Raw genomic sequence first — 16,618 nt, forward strand, 5'->3', positions numbered from 1 at the left:
TATATATATATATATATATATATATATATATAAATCAATATTGTAAAGTAATATAAATGTACAGAATTTATTTACAAATGTCGTTATTTAGTACAGCAGATGTACATTCATATTTTTGTACAGATTACATAACAAACAGAATGTCTGAATAGATTTACATTTTTTTATTGATTAGCAGAATATATGTTTCTTAAAGTAAATATTTAATTTATATAGAGGATCTATGTGAGCTAATGACTTGAACATTCTTTGATCTGTAGAATTATTTTTAAGATCACCGTTCGTGTCAGATATTAGATTTTATATTATCTGAATTGTATATAAATGTCTTTATCTCTTATAAAACAAATAAAAAAAACCTTAATTTTTAAGACTAGCTAATAACATATTGATTTTATCTATAAATTGTCTGTCTGATGATCCACATTGTGCCAGCACAAATGTGAGAGCCGAAGCGTCTTTTTGTTCGTATGCTGTTTGTGCCGCTTCGCTAAGCAAACTGCAGAATTATAGTAGATAGTCATATTGTTATATATAAATCTTATTTACGTCTTTTTAAAAAAAAAGTATTTTTTTCAAGTACTTACTTTAACTTTACTAAATACTTCACTTTGAGATCATCTTTAACTTTGACTAAATATTTCCTTGCTTCTAATTTTTCATTATACTTCAGGCATTCGTCTATAAACGGCTTAAACATGGAAATTATTAAAACATTATTTCACTGCATCGACGAACGAATAGATGCATATATAGTTATATACACTCATCCGCAAAGAAAACGGACCACTAAATTTTAGCACAAATTTCTAATATTTTTCAATAGCGGTAATTCAGCGAAAAATAATTATATTGAGATTAATCGAAACTCAAATTAAAGTTTGAACATTCTGTTTAATGAAAATCAAATTTGGGTTACATAAAATGTATTATAAAATGTATTCCAAAATGGCGGACGTTGAAGATGGACATTGAAAGATAGATAAAAAAAATGGTTTCTTCAAACTATTGCATTGTTCAAAGGAATTGACTGCCAGGCATAAAAGTGAATGAGTTTTTAAACATTTCATTTATTTTCAAACAAATCTATTTTAAACATTTTTTTTAATGATTTTTTTTTAAAACAAAGTTATATACTTTAAAGAAAGTTACAAAATGAACAACTTTTTCTTGGAAACTCGAAAAAACTTCGAAACGAATTGTGGAAAATTTTACCAAAAAGAAATTAAAAAACTTCAAATCATGAATATTCACAAGCAAGCAAAATCTTTAATCAGAAAAATCTTCAATCAGGAATGATTAAGCTTTAATTTGAGCTCTAGTTTATCTCAATACAATTATTTTTCGCTATTGATGAGTTAGCGTTATCAAAAATATTAAAAATTTCTGTTAAAATTTAGTGATTGTTTTTTTGCGCGTGCGTGTATGTATGTGTATAGAGTATTCCGAATTTAAATAGCCAAACTTCGAGAGCGTGTAGAGGATTGCAAGAAAAAAAGTCCTTTAGACATATACTTGTTTTTGTTTCATTTTGGAGAAAATCACCAAAAAAAAGACAAAGCGTAGTTTTCATTTTTGTACTTATTTATTATTCATTCACACTGATTTATTCATGTTGTCATTTACTTAATTCAGATATTGTTGAAAATGTTAGCCTTTTGCAGCAATATACGCATTGTATCTTGTACGGACAGCGTTGCAGTCAAACACTAATCTAGTCAATGTATTGACTCACTGATCCTGCACTCTTCTGTTTAGAAATTAATGCAAACTGGAAATACTCTCGCACTGCCTCTGAAGCATTATTGCTGAAGTCATATACGAAAATGATAATATATTCTGATTTGAAAACAATATTCCGAAATTTTGTCTTTTTTTTTTGCGATTTCCTCCGAAACGAAGCAAAAACAAACATATCTTTAAAAAAACTTTCTTAGTTTATTGATTCCTTACACACTCCTAAAATAAAGCCATTTAAATTCAGGACATCCTGTATATAGAATATACAAAAAATCTCGAACCCCTTAAATATCTTGAAAAGTCAGCATTACTGAGAAAAATGTTTCATATAAAAGTTGTAGGGTTATTTAAAATAATCTATTTACTGATTTTATCAAATTGACCTTGGATGGCGCTACCGAAATCAAGTAAAGGTCAAATCTTTTTTTTAATGAAACACTATATTTTTTATTTCAGAATCTAATAGTTGGTGTCAAGAGCTTTTCAAAATACTATAATAAAGTTCTCTTTTTAATAAGTACTTTTCGAGTTATAAGACTTGAAAGTTACAATACCGCTGGCATTAGCATTATCTAAAGTATATTGCACAGGAATTGCCCAATCGAATTATAAGTCGTGCGTATGTGCGTGTGCGTGTCTGTGTATGTATTTTCCCTTCTTTTTTTTCCCTTCCCCCACAGTTATCTTTGATTGCATTTACTCAAAATACTAATGCTAACTGAACAGAAGCGTTTTACGTAAAAATGAATTTTTAGTATAAAATGAAAATAAGAGATATAAAATCTCCAATGGCCTTGATCTTAACAAATGTTATCTAAGATATGATCCTGAACAACACTCAAAAGCATCTCTAAGAACTACATAGTATATAAATTCACACAAGAATCATACAAGCATTTAAGATCCAGCTAGACCATTTAAGGCTTTGATTTCTATAGTTTGTGTTAACACTCAAAAAGTTTTAGCCGTCGATTGAACATCTTGTGTAATGCTAATGCCGGCGATACAGTAACTTTCAAGCCTTATAATTTGAAAAATACTGAATGAAAAACAACTTTATTACAGTGTTTTGGAAAGCTATCAATACCAGCTATTAGATTCTGGAATCAAAAGTAGGGTGTTCCATTTAAAAAAATCGATGTAACCTTGAGCTGACCTTGGCGACACTACTTAATATCAAACTAATAAAATCAATAAATAAATTTTTTTGAATCCTACAACTTTTGTCTGATACACTTTTCTGTAAAACTTATATTTTTCCAAATATTCAGGTATTCCAACATTTTTGGAATACTGTGTATGCATGCGTGCGTGCGTGCGTGTGCGCGCGCGCGCGCGCGTGTGTGTGTACAAGTTTTATATATATATATATATATATATATATATATATATGCAAAAACAATGCATTTTGTTATTTATCGTTACCTCATATCCAATAGGAGACTTTTTACTTTTAGAGAATTTTTCCAAATCATTCCATAAACCTTGTTCTGCTAAACATTGTATTCTTAGCCACCAATATCTGTATTAAAATATCATTTATGTAAGACAGTATACACTAAGTGTAAAAGTTTTATAAAAAAAAAAAATTAGTATACACTACCTCCGATCTGGTATTTTATACTCCGATCGTAACTTATCTGCCAATTTCAACTCGTTACGCAATAATAATATTCTCACGGTATCATGCAAAGGCTTTCCCACGATCGATTCGTGTAACGTATCTTCTAAAGATCTCTGATACTTCAATAATTTTATCTGTTCTTCTGTTAACGACGCATTAGTATCATTACGAGCCAATCTAAAATTTTCCTGAGCCGATTGCAATAATGCGTCTCTCGACATCGTATTCTAAAAATGTGCGGCATAAGTACTTTATTTTCTTGACTTTATATTACAAAAAAGTTTTCAATTATAAATGCAAAAAGATTAAGTACTAACTTTTCGTTGATAACTTTCGGTGATAAACCACACCGCTTGCGAATGAAAATCGTCATATTGATTATAAATATCACGTAATGTCTCTCTATTATGGCTCTGACAATATTTAATATATAATGCCATTGCTAGAGGACAATGCATTATAGACATCTGCATTAAAGATCAATTATAAAAACATATAATTATTTATTCTTGAAACAAAATATTACTGCTTACTTGAAAGTCACCAAGTGTCATGTTTTCTCTGAGATGAAGAATGACAGTATAGACTAGATCTGTATTACCGCTTTCTACGGCTTTATGCAGAGCAGCGCGTTCCTCGCCAAGTGTCAATAATAAAGGTACTTGTTGATGCGCTCGCGGTTCGTAGTCAATTAACTGAAAAGGCGTTAATAATATAAATAGTTCTTCTCTGCGATAAAGTATAATATAATGTATAATATATTTATTAATATAAATAGATTTACTTTAATCGCCAATTGTTTTCGTCCACAATCCGCCGCTCTTTTCGCAATTTCGCTATACGAAACACCAGGTGCGTATCCTAATTTATCAGCAATTTCTTCTGCTATTTGTTCCTTATCTAACTGCGTTTGTTTCACCTATAAAGTAGAAAAAGAAAATATATTTGTTAGTCCAATTCGCACGTAAAATTTCATCACTTCACGTATTATTTATCTTACTTTGTAGCAAGCCCAATGTGCTAATATTCTACTTTCCCCATCAATCTCAGGTAATTGCAAGTGACGTGCTATTTGTATGCTTAAATAATAATGTCTCCGTGCTACCAGTCGGTCTAGTAATACTTGATTCGTGAGAATATTAAATCTAGTATCATTAAGAATTTCCATAGAAATATTTAATTGCAATAATTATAAAAAGAAAATATGAAGAATGTACAAGAAGATCCTGCACATATATATCAATTGAATACAAAAGGATACTGCGCATATGTTAACGGAATGCCCACAGCAGGATGCCTCACTGCATTCAAGACTCTTAAAATCCTACACATTTGAACATAATATTCCGAATCTATCGTTTTGCTAAATCCTTTTCCAAATTTGGCAGCCTAATAAAAACTTGACAATATTAAACAATTTGATCTCAACAAAGGTATGTTCTTCTCTCAACATCCGACTTACCCTCATCAGAATTTTTTGTGTTTCAAAATCGAATTCGTGACTCGCACCATCGATGCATGCCTTTATTGTCGAATCCAGTTTATCTTTCACTAAATCTATATAACTATCGGCCTTGTGGCTCTTCTTTTGAAATTGCTTAGAGGCTTCTAAGAGATAGGATGCAGGATCCGTTGAGTTGATTCTAAATATTCTTTGCACAACGTTTGGTACTTTCTGAATCATTTCATGGGAACTGCTCGATAGCACGCGTACTCCGTCGATTTCCGTAACTAAATGTACTGGACCATCATAATTATATACTATAGTATCAGCCATACGTCCCACTACCATTATCGTACTGTTCCAGCTACACACCACAGCTTCTGTGCCACACCTACAAATATTTGTCAAATTCTATATCGTCCTTTAAAAAGATAATGGCTAAAATGGTTTGATTTTGATCCGCAGTGAGAAATAAAAGCGGTAGTTTTTAAGCTGTCGAATCTAATTCTGATCTTCAAGAAATTGTAATTTGTCGGAGATATTTAAGTCAGCATATGAAATCAATAAATGTCATACTGTTTTATTGTAATTAAGGTTATTAGTATTATATTAATTCACATTTTTCTGCTGATAAAACATGAAAATGCTCTAATCTCTAATTATTCATGTCCTACTTAAATTTTTAAAAATCAAAAAATACTAATATCTAAAAACAGAGCCATTTTCAATGGCTAATAAACTATTTCAAATCTTTATTATAATACCTGAAAGTGTTGTTCATTTCTTGTCAAGTACATAAACGAAAGAAAATCTTGAAATTGAGCGTAATGAATAACAACGTCCTCAGGTGTCATAGTTAAAATTTAAAATAGTTCTTATAAAAATGCCTGTTTTTAAATATTAACACTTTTTTTTACCTTTTTCATGAAGCAAAACATGAACTACTAAAGATGAAATATTATTATATTTTAGTGGCAGAAAAACACGAATTGATAAGTTTCTAAGCTCAATAATAATAATTTACAGTACTAGATGTTTATAGTTTCATATATTCATTTTAATCTCTGACAAATTAAAATTTTTTTTAATGTTAGAATCAAATTCAACAGCTTAAAAACCAAAAAATTATTACTTGCTACTGCGAGAACAAAAATCAGTCCATTTCATTATTCCTTACAGTTTATTAAACTTAAAGAATTTAAATAATTATCTTTACTGACCAAGCTATATTCGTTAAAGGTTCCTTCATATTTGTATAGCATTCACAATATTTCTCTCTGAAGTCTATTGAACCGATATACAAGTGTCCAGTATCAGAGTAAAGCGCAATATGTCGATTGTTGCTAGACGCAGCTATCGCTATTACACTATTGATCTTATTGTTGAACAAATTGTTCTAAGAAACAAAGTAGTCTAGATTAGATATTTTTAAATGCATAATTCATGTCAAGTAAATTATAATAACGTTGTGAATTATACAATATTATGCTTACAAATGAAAAAGTATTCTGATGAGACTGATGAATTACAAATATTCCTTCTCTATTTGACAAAATCACTTGTGTCTCTCTTTCGCAATGTACCATGTACCAGCAATCAATTGGACCATACCCTAGAAGTAACAATTGTGATGACAAGAATTCAATGAACATATAAATATTTATATTTACTTGGTATATCAGTGATTGGCCGGACTTTAGGTTCAGACACGTTGTTCACTAAAAATATACGATTGGTGGACGTTAAAACAGCTATTCCAGTACTGCTAGATGTCATAAAGAATTTTGCATCAACAACTTTAGTATCCTTGGCTGCCTTGAAAAGAAAAAGATAATGTGCCCATAATTAAAGATTAATGTTATCTCATAATTAACTCAAAGCTTGAATCTTGCAAACAATAGAAGAGAATATGAAATGAGAGTCAAGCATGTCGTTATAAATGTTTTAACTCTTATAAAAGAATAATATGGTACGTTTTGACTGTACTAAGTCTTCATCGATCAATTGAGCAAAGGATTACATCATCTCGTAAGAAATCAAACAATAGAAATAAAAATAAATATACATGAAAACAAATAAGGACAGATAGAAAATAAAAAAAGTGTATTAAGAAATAAATTGAAGAAAAACAAAAATTATAAAATCAATAAGAGGTCATTTAATTAAGAGATAAAGAGATCAGATAATTAAAAATAAGACATAAATAAAATATAAATAAAACAATATAATGCTATGTCAAGTGAATCAAGTTGTCAAAATAGATATCCGTGATTAAAATATAAAACAAAACTATGAGATAAGATTTACATAAACAGAAAGAATTTAGATAAAGATTTATATCTCAGTCAGCTTACATTTCCCATGCTAAAGGTATGCTGATAAGTTCCAAACATGTCGTATATGAGAACCATGCCATCATCTTGCACACATAGCAACTCTTCTTGTTGAGACCAACCAAACGATATCAGTTGTCCACTGCTCCACTAATAGATAATTAAGCAAAGAATAAGAAACAAAGATAAAAATAAGTAGAGTCACAAAGTCTTCAAACCAAAGAGATCTCACTTGCAACTTGGCTGTCAATTTTCCTGATGATGTATACAGCAATATTAAAGGTTTGCTGGCTCCTTGGATCTTGACAAGTTTCTTAGGGTTTCTTGTTACAGCAATGGAGCCTCCATATGGTGCCGCTATTATCAAGTTGTTGTTGGAAATCTCATGTTGGAAGGATATTGGGTATAACTCAAATTTGCTGAAAAAATCAGTAACATGCTGTTAATAACAGTGGCTGCATTCAGCAGAGAAAGCAGCTTTGCAAGTATTATAAAATTCTTTAATATGATGGTTTGTAATTTTGATATAGAATATAGTTTATACATTTGTGCAAGTTGCAAAGCTGCTTTCTCTGCTGAATGCAGTCAATGCATCAAATAGTGTCAAGATTGTTAAAAATACAAAACTTAATCGTGTAAATACGTTGTATTTGAAACGAAAAATATGTGCATAAATTTCTCAGAGTATATTTACCGAAAGTATACGTCTCGTCCCAGAGGAAACCAATCGGCAGTTAGCATCGCCGACATTTTTCGATGCTATTAATGCAAGATGTCAGATGATGATATAAATTACAACCATATAGACTCCTTTTACATCATTAAATCGGTCAGTATATGCATCAAATTAATGCGGACTAAATATTTGATACGTTCTTATTTACACCGATCTGTCTCACATCTCACAACGGATTAGGTTAGGTGATATTATAGGTTTGTTTTTTATTGCTGCACTTTCTGAATTGGTACCACTGAACTATATATACACTGGAATAAGTATCTCCGCTGTGAAGCATAGAAAGTCGTGGCACCGATTGATCAGCGCCATTTTAATTTAGTCAATATAAGAGCGAATCAGAAGCTTGCAGGTGCTCATGTGCACTTACGTTTAGTGTTCTTTAGCGAGATGCATATGTCAACAAGATCATCGTGTGGGGTTGTATTTAAAAGATTACTTTGAAAGATTATAAAATCGCGTGACTGTAAAATGTGCAAAGCATCAACATGAAGTACTGTGTGCTTGGGTGTGAGCAGAAAAGTAAAAAGGGTATTTCATTTCATAGGTAAGAATTTTTGTATTAAATGTATTAATTTCTGCACATGTGTTAACGATGTAGGATATAAAAAGTGTTATTAACGTTATTTTATTGAATATACTAATAAAATTGAAGTGACATTATTTTTGTTTACATATTCGTGTCTATATAGATTTCCAATATCGATCGATACATTGATTGCAGCGCGCGCACGAACGCTTCTGATTCGCAAATATCATCATTAAAATGGCGGTTGATCAATTGTGGCCACGAATTTTCCCCTCATGCCCATCCAGTGTATATATAGGGTGCAGTTTACTTGGCGCTACAAACATTTCGGAAGCATTTGACTGACCAATCAGAAGAAAGAATTTCATCAATAGACCAATCAAAAAACACTTCGAAACATTTGTAGCATCACGTGAACAATAGCCATAATTCAGTGACTGGTACACACAATGCAATAAGTGAAGTGGAACAAATATTAGTATTGTCATCTACGAGATACTATTAAAAACTGTCAACCCTGGGCAAATTTTCGGCGGTATAAAAAGGGCTCGGAGGTAATTAAAGAACGCTGACATTATCGACAATTGATATAAATTTGCTATTGTATTATTAACATAATATTCGACTCATTATTAAATTCATGATTTTTTATTACATAAATATTCCATAAATATGCTTACTTGTAAAACTATAATATCTTATATATTGCAGAAAAATTACAATTTTTTCTCTGCAGTTATCATCTCTGTTGATGATCGAAGTTTGACGATAACACTGAAATCACAATTTTAAAGAAAAATCGAATATTGTTGAGTTCTAAATGCATAAATACGTCTACTAAACTAATAAATCATAAAATTAGTACAATATTATTAATTTTTAACTCTTAAAAAATTACTTCAATATTTACAAGGACATGAACTCTCGTAAGGATGTCGGTCTTCAATAATATCTCGTCGGTATTGTTCGTTTTGCCTCTTGGGTGACTTGGGTCGGGAGCGACTCGGGATCGCTCCAAATGAACCCACCGTATTTTAAATATAAGCATTGTTCGTTTTGTTTCATCGTCAATGAATGTCAGATGTCGTATGACAGATGTCGTACATGGTGTGAATCCTACAGTTCAAGTACGCTGAATTCATTCGATCCCGAGTAGCTCCCGAGGGATAAAACGAACAATGCTATTTGTTTCACTTCAGCTTATTACACCGGTTCAAAATGCAGCAATAAAAAACAAACCTTTGATCTGTTTTCTGTTCCTGTATTAGACTGTTTTAGAACTTTCTTGTTTTAAACAAATTCAAACGTATATCTATCTCACCTTAAGTTCTAAAAATGTACACTAGTTCAGCCACAGAAAACAGACCTCTTATGATTACGAGGCGGTGCGTTTCGAATTAAGGCCGCAACACAGACTTTTGCACAATGCATAGTGTATAAGAGAATCAACCAATCAGAATTTTTCCTTTCCTCCTATTTCACGGAAAAGAGGAACCTTGATTGGTTGGCAAGCATTTCGGCATAAAGTGTGCAGAGCCAAAAGACCTTCATAAAATTTCTCTCTGCTGTGGTGTAGTGCTCTTTATAGAAACATTGTAGACCATTCCTGAAATAGCATTTCTATCATGTTCTCTCAGTCAATCTTAGATCTTGAGTTTCGCTTTAGTTATATATACACACAAAATTATTAAAAATAGTGTGATTTATTTATTTATTTATAAATGAATGAAACATACTCTTACATAACAAAATATTACAACAAAGTACAAAAATATACTTTTCATAACGTAATCTGTATGCAAGCTAACTCATTTATGTCATTTATCTCTCAAAAATGATCTCGAACATACTAAATGTAATCGTAGGCGCCTCCAGTTTTATATATACTTGCTACATTTTGTGCAAACTAACTTATTTTTTATCAAGTTATGGAGATAATGAAAATTTACACACAGTATTAGGTATGTTTTTGTTAAATGATTCCAAACTGAGCGATTTTCTATTAGTAATATATTACTATTACAAACTAAGAATAAAAAAGAAAGATACAGAAATATTTTTATTCTTATATTTTTTGCATATATATATATATATATTTTTTTACATATATATATATTTTGAGTTATAAATAATGTTTATAATAATTTTGATAAGATTGAACTTTGCATATGTATAAACACCTCGATTGTTTTCAGATGATAATGCAGAATCTACTTTATGGTCTCTTCTAACAGATATGTTACTCATTACAACATTTATCTTTCAACACTCTATTATGACTAATGAGATCACTAAAGTTACCTTCTGTAGACTAAACATTGAATATCTTAGCAGGAGTATTTACAATGTTTGTAGTTCAGCATGTCTTCACTTCTTAATTAATAAATGGCAGCAGACTCCAGCTGTAACAATCTGGAAGTTTGAAACTTCCAACAAGACTGTTTGGACGATATTTTCCAGCCTCCATGTATTTGCTTGGAGTATTATTTACAGTGGATGTATTATGATGGACATTGCTGAGCTCTGTGGGCTCAAGCAAATATGGTACAAAGTATCTAAAAAGAATAGTCCACTGGATAGGAAATCTAGAGAGCTTTGCAGATATATGAGACATATGAGGCATCCTAGTTTTATTGGATTTGTTACTATTTTGTGGATTTATCCTGTCATGAGGTAAAATTTCATAAAGTTAAATTTAATTTTTTTGCATCTGCTTCTTTTAAACCAAGTAATATTCATTTACAATCCATGCTAAATAATTTGGAGTGCTTTTATAGAATACATTTTGTGCCAATATTTACAGATTAAAAGAAAATTTATTATTTTAAGTAAATTCTGTATTGTGTAAAACAAATATAGAAAAACAAATAAAAAGGGTAACTTTAATAAAAATAACTTTAATAAATATGATTTTTTTACAGTGCAGATCGAGTACTATTGAGTACCATATTGACAATGTATATGGCATTATTATGGACAATAGATTCCGAAGACTATAACTATCACATTAGATATTTCAGACAGAAACAAATAGAATTATCTTAATTATACTTACATTTTTTTCATCTTGATTTTTCATGCTTTAACATCTCTCTTCTAATTTACATTAATTTCATATCACATTTATATAACAAATTAATATAAATTTATAAATATATATTGTATATATTATATATAATCAGAGTTGAGAATGTTACCTTAAAAAATAATGTATTACTATACAATTACTTTTCATTAAAAGTACTATACACTCGTAGTACACTCGAATACACTCGTTACCATTACTTGTAAAAGTAATGAATTGTTAATTTTTCCTTTTTTTTTCGGGAAATTGTTCAGTTTGGCCTCCTCACATCCGAAATTGATATCATATCCTAAAATTAGATTCATTTGACGTGTTTTGCATAAAACGATCGAATCTGACGTTATCAGAAACAATCGTCGCTCTTCCTTATGAACCGAGATATCGTTAAATTTGATCACTATTCAGGAAACTTATCGTATTAATTAAAAGCAGCTATATGAGCACATGCTCTATTATTATTTAACACATTCTGTTGTAATTATTTAATTCAAGTTATATAAAAAAATTTTTGTTTTTAATTGATTAAAGCACATTTATTTAATTAATTAATTAAAGAAAGTATGCATAGATACAGACATTTGAATTATAATTACATAAATTATTCTTTGTTATAACTTAAATTGGCTTAGTTTACATCGTGCATTTGATATGAGTACTAATTAGTAACTTTCTATTGAATCTTAATTTCAGCGATACGTTGAAAACATATACATGATATGTGTATTTAATTAATCATTACGATGTATATCAATTTAGTACGGCATTCTTTAACTACATTGCTAAAAATAATTTAATAGGAAGTACTAGTTAGTACTGTATCAAATGCACAATGTAAACTGGGTCATTTATATAAGAAAATTTGTGCACAAGGAAAGATTTAGTACCAATTTCACGACGCGAAACAGGCGCGTCTATCATGGAACAAGAATGGATAAATAATTCCAATCGGAATTATTTAATTATTCCCTTATAGATTTCTATTGTGTTTTCTAGGGAAAACGGAATAATTCCGATCGGAACTCATTCCGACATGTTCCATGATAAGTACCCGCAGATTACGAATTTATGATTACGATTAACGGTTCTACTTCAATCCATCGAGTCCATCGACTGAAATAGAACTAGGCAACCGTTCTATCGTAACGTCAATCGTAATTGTCAACTCGTAGTTTGATATTCCCCTAAGATCGGAATCATACTACGCATTAAAGATTAAGATTAAAGATTGAAATTTCATCAGTGACAAAGGAGTTTTCGTTCCTTTTGTTCTTTGGTCAAACTTCAATCTTTCAATTTTCAATCTCATTCTTTGCCTAAGGGCATCCAATGGATGCACCAATAACCGTCCATTTAATGCTCACCATATTTTGGAGACAAAATTTTATTTTATTTATTTTATTAAAGTTGTTTCTGTTGCGAAACTGAATTCTAGACAATGCTATCGAAACGTTTTTTTTATTATTATTTCGTACAACAATCGATTCGAACGTTAAACTTTTAGAGAATATTTATTAATGAAACTTGTGCGAATTAACAATATTTCGCTGAATTACAAACTAGAGTCTACATAAAATTGCATAAGCGAAAAATAGTTTAGAATGCTTTAAAATTACAGAAATACATATATATAAAATACGTATATATATATATATTTCTATATATATTTCTATATATATATCTGATATCTTTACCTTATCGCTCACAGTTTACTTTATCGCTACTTATATTATAAAATATCGAATTATTTTATGAGAATCTACAGCCTAATCGTTACGCGTTGATGAGCTCACCATGTCTGCTGGAAAAAGGGACAATCAACCTGATTGCGATCAAATCAAATAATATCAAATAATATCATTCCGCTGTTCGCATACGCGCTCTCTTATAGTAACTGAATGACACTGGATATAACTAAAGATTCTAGACAACTAATTTTAAAGATTCCAGAACAAACTCGGTTTAAATTATATATTTCAACAGTTTCATATAAAATATTTGTAGTATGTACATGTGATTTTATTTAAAATTAAATATGTAATTTGATTTTGAAAAACACTTTTACCTTAACAAGATTTGAACGTGGAACCTCTGGATCATGAGTGTCCTGCCTTACGTACAGAAAGATTGCAACATTTTTTTCGATGGGTTTCGAAATGCAGCCTACTCATCAAGCAATTGGTTCTTATAGATCCATGAATAAGAACCAATCACTCGGTAAACAAACTGCATTCCAAAACTCATCGAAAAAAAGGTGTTACAATCTTTCTGTAATCGGCTATGCCATTTTTTAATTGAAAAATGTGTTACTTATAGCGTTTTCGACCCGAGCGAAAATGCTCTCATTTGGATTGAATAATGTCCTACTATTGGTCATTGATCTGGCCAATTAAAGCAAGGTCGATTACTGATCCGACCAACTAAGGCAAGACCGATCACTGATCCGGCTGATTAAGACAAGATCAATTCGAACATATTATATCTTTAGCCGTTAGTAAGATGTTCAAGTGGAGTTCCATTTTCCTGCAGACATAGTCTCAACTGGGCCGTTTGTCAGTCATTTTAAGTTAACTCAACGGATGTTCTAGGCTGTGGTTTCCCGTACGTACATGTGCCTACTACTCTGATCCATTCTTTTTGCTCATCCCTGTCATGTCGTTTACGACTGTTACTGATTGCCTAATTAATTACTGATGTCCTGAGGACTTGGCTCCTGTTGATATATACGAGTATATATTTACTAAATCAAAGGACTCTTTCTACATATATAAACCAAATGACAATAAGTAACGGGCAAAGTAAGAGCCAATACGTTTCTTTAAAATTAATAAAAGAATATATTTCAAACAACAAATATATATTATATTAGAATATATTTCAAAGGCAAAATTACATAACGTTACAAGTTTCGGCTCCGGATTGAGCCCTCTTCAGACATTAACGCAAAAATCGCAGAACAACAATTATCGTAAATGATCACCATTCATACCATTCACAGTTCGGGTGAGTCTTGATGTAGAGTTCGACATTATTTCTGTACGATTGAACCGTCAAATGTATTGAAAATCTTGGCAAAGCTTTAGTTGATAATGTTGAGAATACTAGTATGTAAGTTCAGCGCGTTTCCGTTGCGAGTGTACAGGCCGATACTTTATGCGTGACTGTACTGTACACGACACGAGCGCGGCTTCTAGAAACTTCTAGAAACTTCGACACTCATTGTAACCGACATCCGTTTGAGTGATCCCTATCCTCAGTCTCAGCTTGTACTCCGAAAGGAGAGGACCGTCTCTGTTAGAACTCCGATAGGAGAGGACAGCACGCTCGCGAAATACATAATTACCGGCTCAATCCATCCAGCACGCTCTGTTAACTGAAAAATCTTATCAGATAAGAAGAAAAAACTTCAAAAAAAACTGTACACAAAAAGATCTACGAATCGGTCTACCGAATCGGTCTCGCGGGACAAGTTTGGGATTTCGCGTGGAGCGACGAAGAATTGGATTATTCGTCGGACGATTCTGGAATTGTGGTGGACATTAATAATAGTGATTTTGCTTCCGAGAGATGGAGTGGACACCGTTACTTATTCTCACGTTACTTATTCTGCTTATTATACTTGTTTCGATCGTATTCTACGGTTCTAAAAAGTTGTCGTCTATTACAACGACGGCGATGGCGAAGATTCGGTTAACGAAGATGGAAAAATTGATCGATGGAAACTTATCGCGACTGGTGGCAATAACAATGACGTTGGCGGTCCAATACGCAATGTAGGCGGCAACAAGATGACGATGGCTGCGATTTAACTCATGCTTTTTTTCTCTACACGGTTATATTAGAATGTTACGCGTGTGTATCTGCCTTTAGTCACATGTGTTCGTTATTAATCCCTTTCATCCCATTCATCCCTTTCCACACGGAGAAATTCAAACGCTTCAATAAAAACGACATCAGGTATCTTTCCGTAGTCTCAATAAATTGAACAAATACATCAAAGTACAGAAAGATATTTGTCCATATACTTCGAAGAGCAATATGGTCTACAGGATTTCGTGTGAAGATTGTGATGCTTCATACGTGGGACAGACGAGCAGAAGATTGAAAACCAGGTGAACATCGCAATCACATTAGACACAACACTTCTGGACGTTCTGACATAACTGAGCATAGGAGACAGCTGGATCACGAGTTCCAATGGGACGAAGTCGTAATTTTGGACGAGGAGCCTTGTTACCGGAGACGTTTGGTTTCCGAGATGCTCAGTATCAAGAAGCAGAAGAATGGTCTGAATTTACAGACTGACACCGATGGCCTACACAAGGCTTACATTTCCATCATAAATAAAGTTTGACTTTCTGATGCTAACAGTTTGTTTCCTCTCTCAGTCTGTTTTGATCCGCACTACTGAGCGTACATAGTGGCCGGCGTGCGATGTCTGTCTTCTTTCACACATCTGCGTTCTTTCTTTCGGGATATATTCAGAAAGTTCTTTGTTCACTTTGGACACACTCGTTTGTTTTTTTTACACGATTTCTGGTGAGTTTTGAGTATTATTTTTTATTATTATTTTTATTAGATTTCCGGTATGTTAATTCATTTACGCGTAGATCTTTTTGTGTACAGTTTTTTTGAAGTTTTTTCTTCTTATCAACTAGAGCTTTGCCAAGATTTTCAATACATTTGACGGTTGAATCGTACAGAAATAATGTCGAACTCTACATCAAGACTCACCCGAACTGTGAATGGTATGAATGGTGATCATTTACGATAATTGTTGTTCTGCGATTTTTGCGTTAATGTCTGAAGAGGGTTCAATCCGGAGCCGAAACTTGTAACGTTATGTAATTTTGCCTTTGAAATATATTCTAATATAATATATATTTGTTGTTTGAAATATATTCTTTTATTAATTTTAAAGAAACGTGTTGACTCTTACTTTGCCCGTTACTTATTGTCATTTGGTTTATATATATATTTTTTTTTTTATTTTTGTTGCCGTATGATTGGAAACAAGACCGTCTATATAAATATTAAGACTTTAAATACAAAGCGCCTCTTCGGTCGAGTGTTAAGATGTTGAACTACTATCTAATATCCATTCAATTAAATTGAATTAATATTTCAGAA

The 16,618-nt window shown here is 31.6% G+C and overlaps 2 protein-coding genes across 4 annotated transcripts; one reads left to right on the forward strand and one right to left on the reverse strand.

The window, feature by feature from the left end:
* Positions 1-304: 304 nt before the first annotated feature.
* Positions 305-8,066, reverse strand: LOC108755871 (vacuolar protein sorting-associated protein 16 homolog). Of its 2 annotated transcripts, XM_018499246.1 has the most exons (16): positions 7,836-8,066; positions 7,374-7,560; positions 7,163-7,291; positions 6,479-6,623; positions 6,302-6,420; positions 6,029-6,204; positions 4,827-5,199; positions 4,626-4,753; positions 4,365-4,509; positions 4,149-4,283; positions 3,898-4,059; positions 3,682-3,831; positions 3,344-3,591; positions 3,166-3,262; positions 588-691; positions 305-499 (listed from the first exon to the last, which is right to left on the reverse strand). In XM_018499246.1, exons 1-16 carry the CDS (start codon positions 7,889-7,891, stop codon positions 361-363), a joined length of 2,493 nt encoding a protein of 830 aa, XP_018354748.1. In that variant the 5' UTR covers positions 7,892-8,066; the 3' UTR covers positions 305-360. The 2 variants fall into 2 exon arrangements, with proteins under 2 accessions (XP_018354748.1, XP_018354758.1); XM_018499256.1 differs by lacking the exons at positions 7,374-7,560; positions 7,836-8,066 and having other exon boundaries at positions 6,479-6,619; positions 7,163-7,228.
* Positions 8,067-10,167: 2,101 nt separating this feature from the next.
* Positions 10,168-11,495, forward strand: LOC108755967 (nurim homolog). Of its 2 annotated transcripts, none has more exons than XM_018499477.1 (3): positions 10,168-10,367; positions 10,602-11,079; positions 11,333-11,431. In XM_018499477.1, exons 1-3 carry the CDS (start codon positions 10,241-10,243, stop codon positions 11,403-11,405), a joined length of 678 nt encoding a protein of 225 aa, XP_018354979.1. In that variant the 5' UTR covers positions 10,168-10,240; the 3' UTR covers positions 11,406-11,431. The 2 variants fall into 2 exon arrangements, with proteins under 2 accessions (XP_018354979.1, XP_018354972.1); XM_018499470.1 differs by having other exon boundaries at positions 10,241-10,367; positions 11,328-11,495.
* The last annotated feature ends 5,123 nt before the right edge of the window (positions 11,496-16,618 follow it).

Source organism: Trachymyrmex septentrionalis, unplaced genomic scaffold (genome assembly GCF_001594115.1).
Source record: "Trachymyrmex septentrionalis isolate Tsep2-gDNA-1 unplaced genomic scaffold, Tsep1.0 scaffold126, whole genome shotgun sequence".
In the NCBI taxonomy this organism is placed as follows: Eukaryota; Metazoa; Arthropoda; class Insecta; order Hymenoptera; family Formicidae; genus Trachymyrmex; species Trachymyrmex septentrionalis.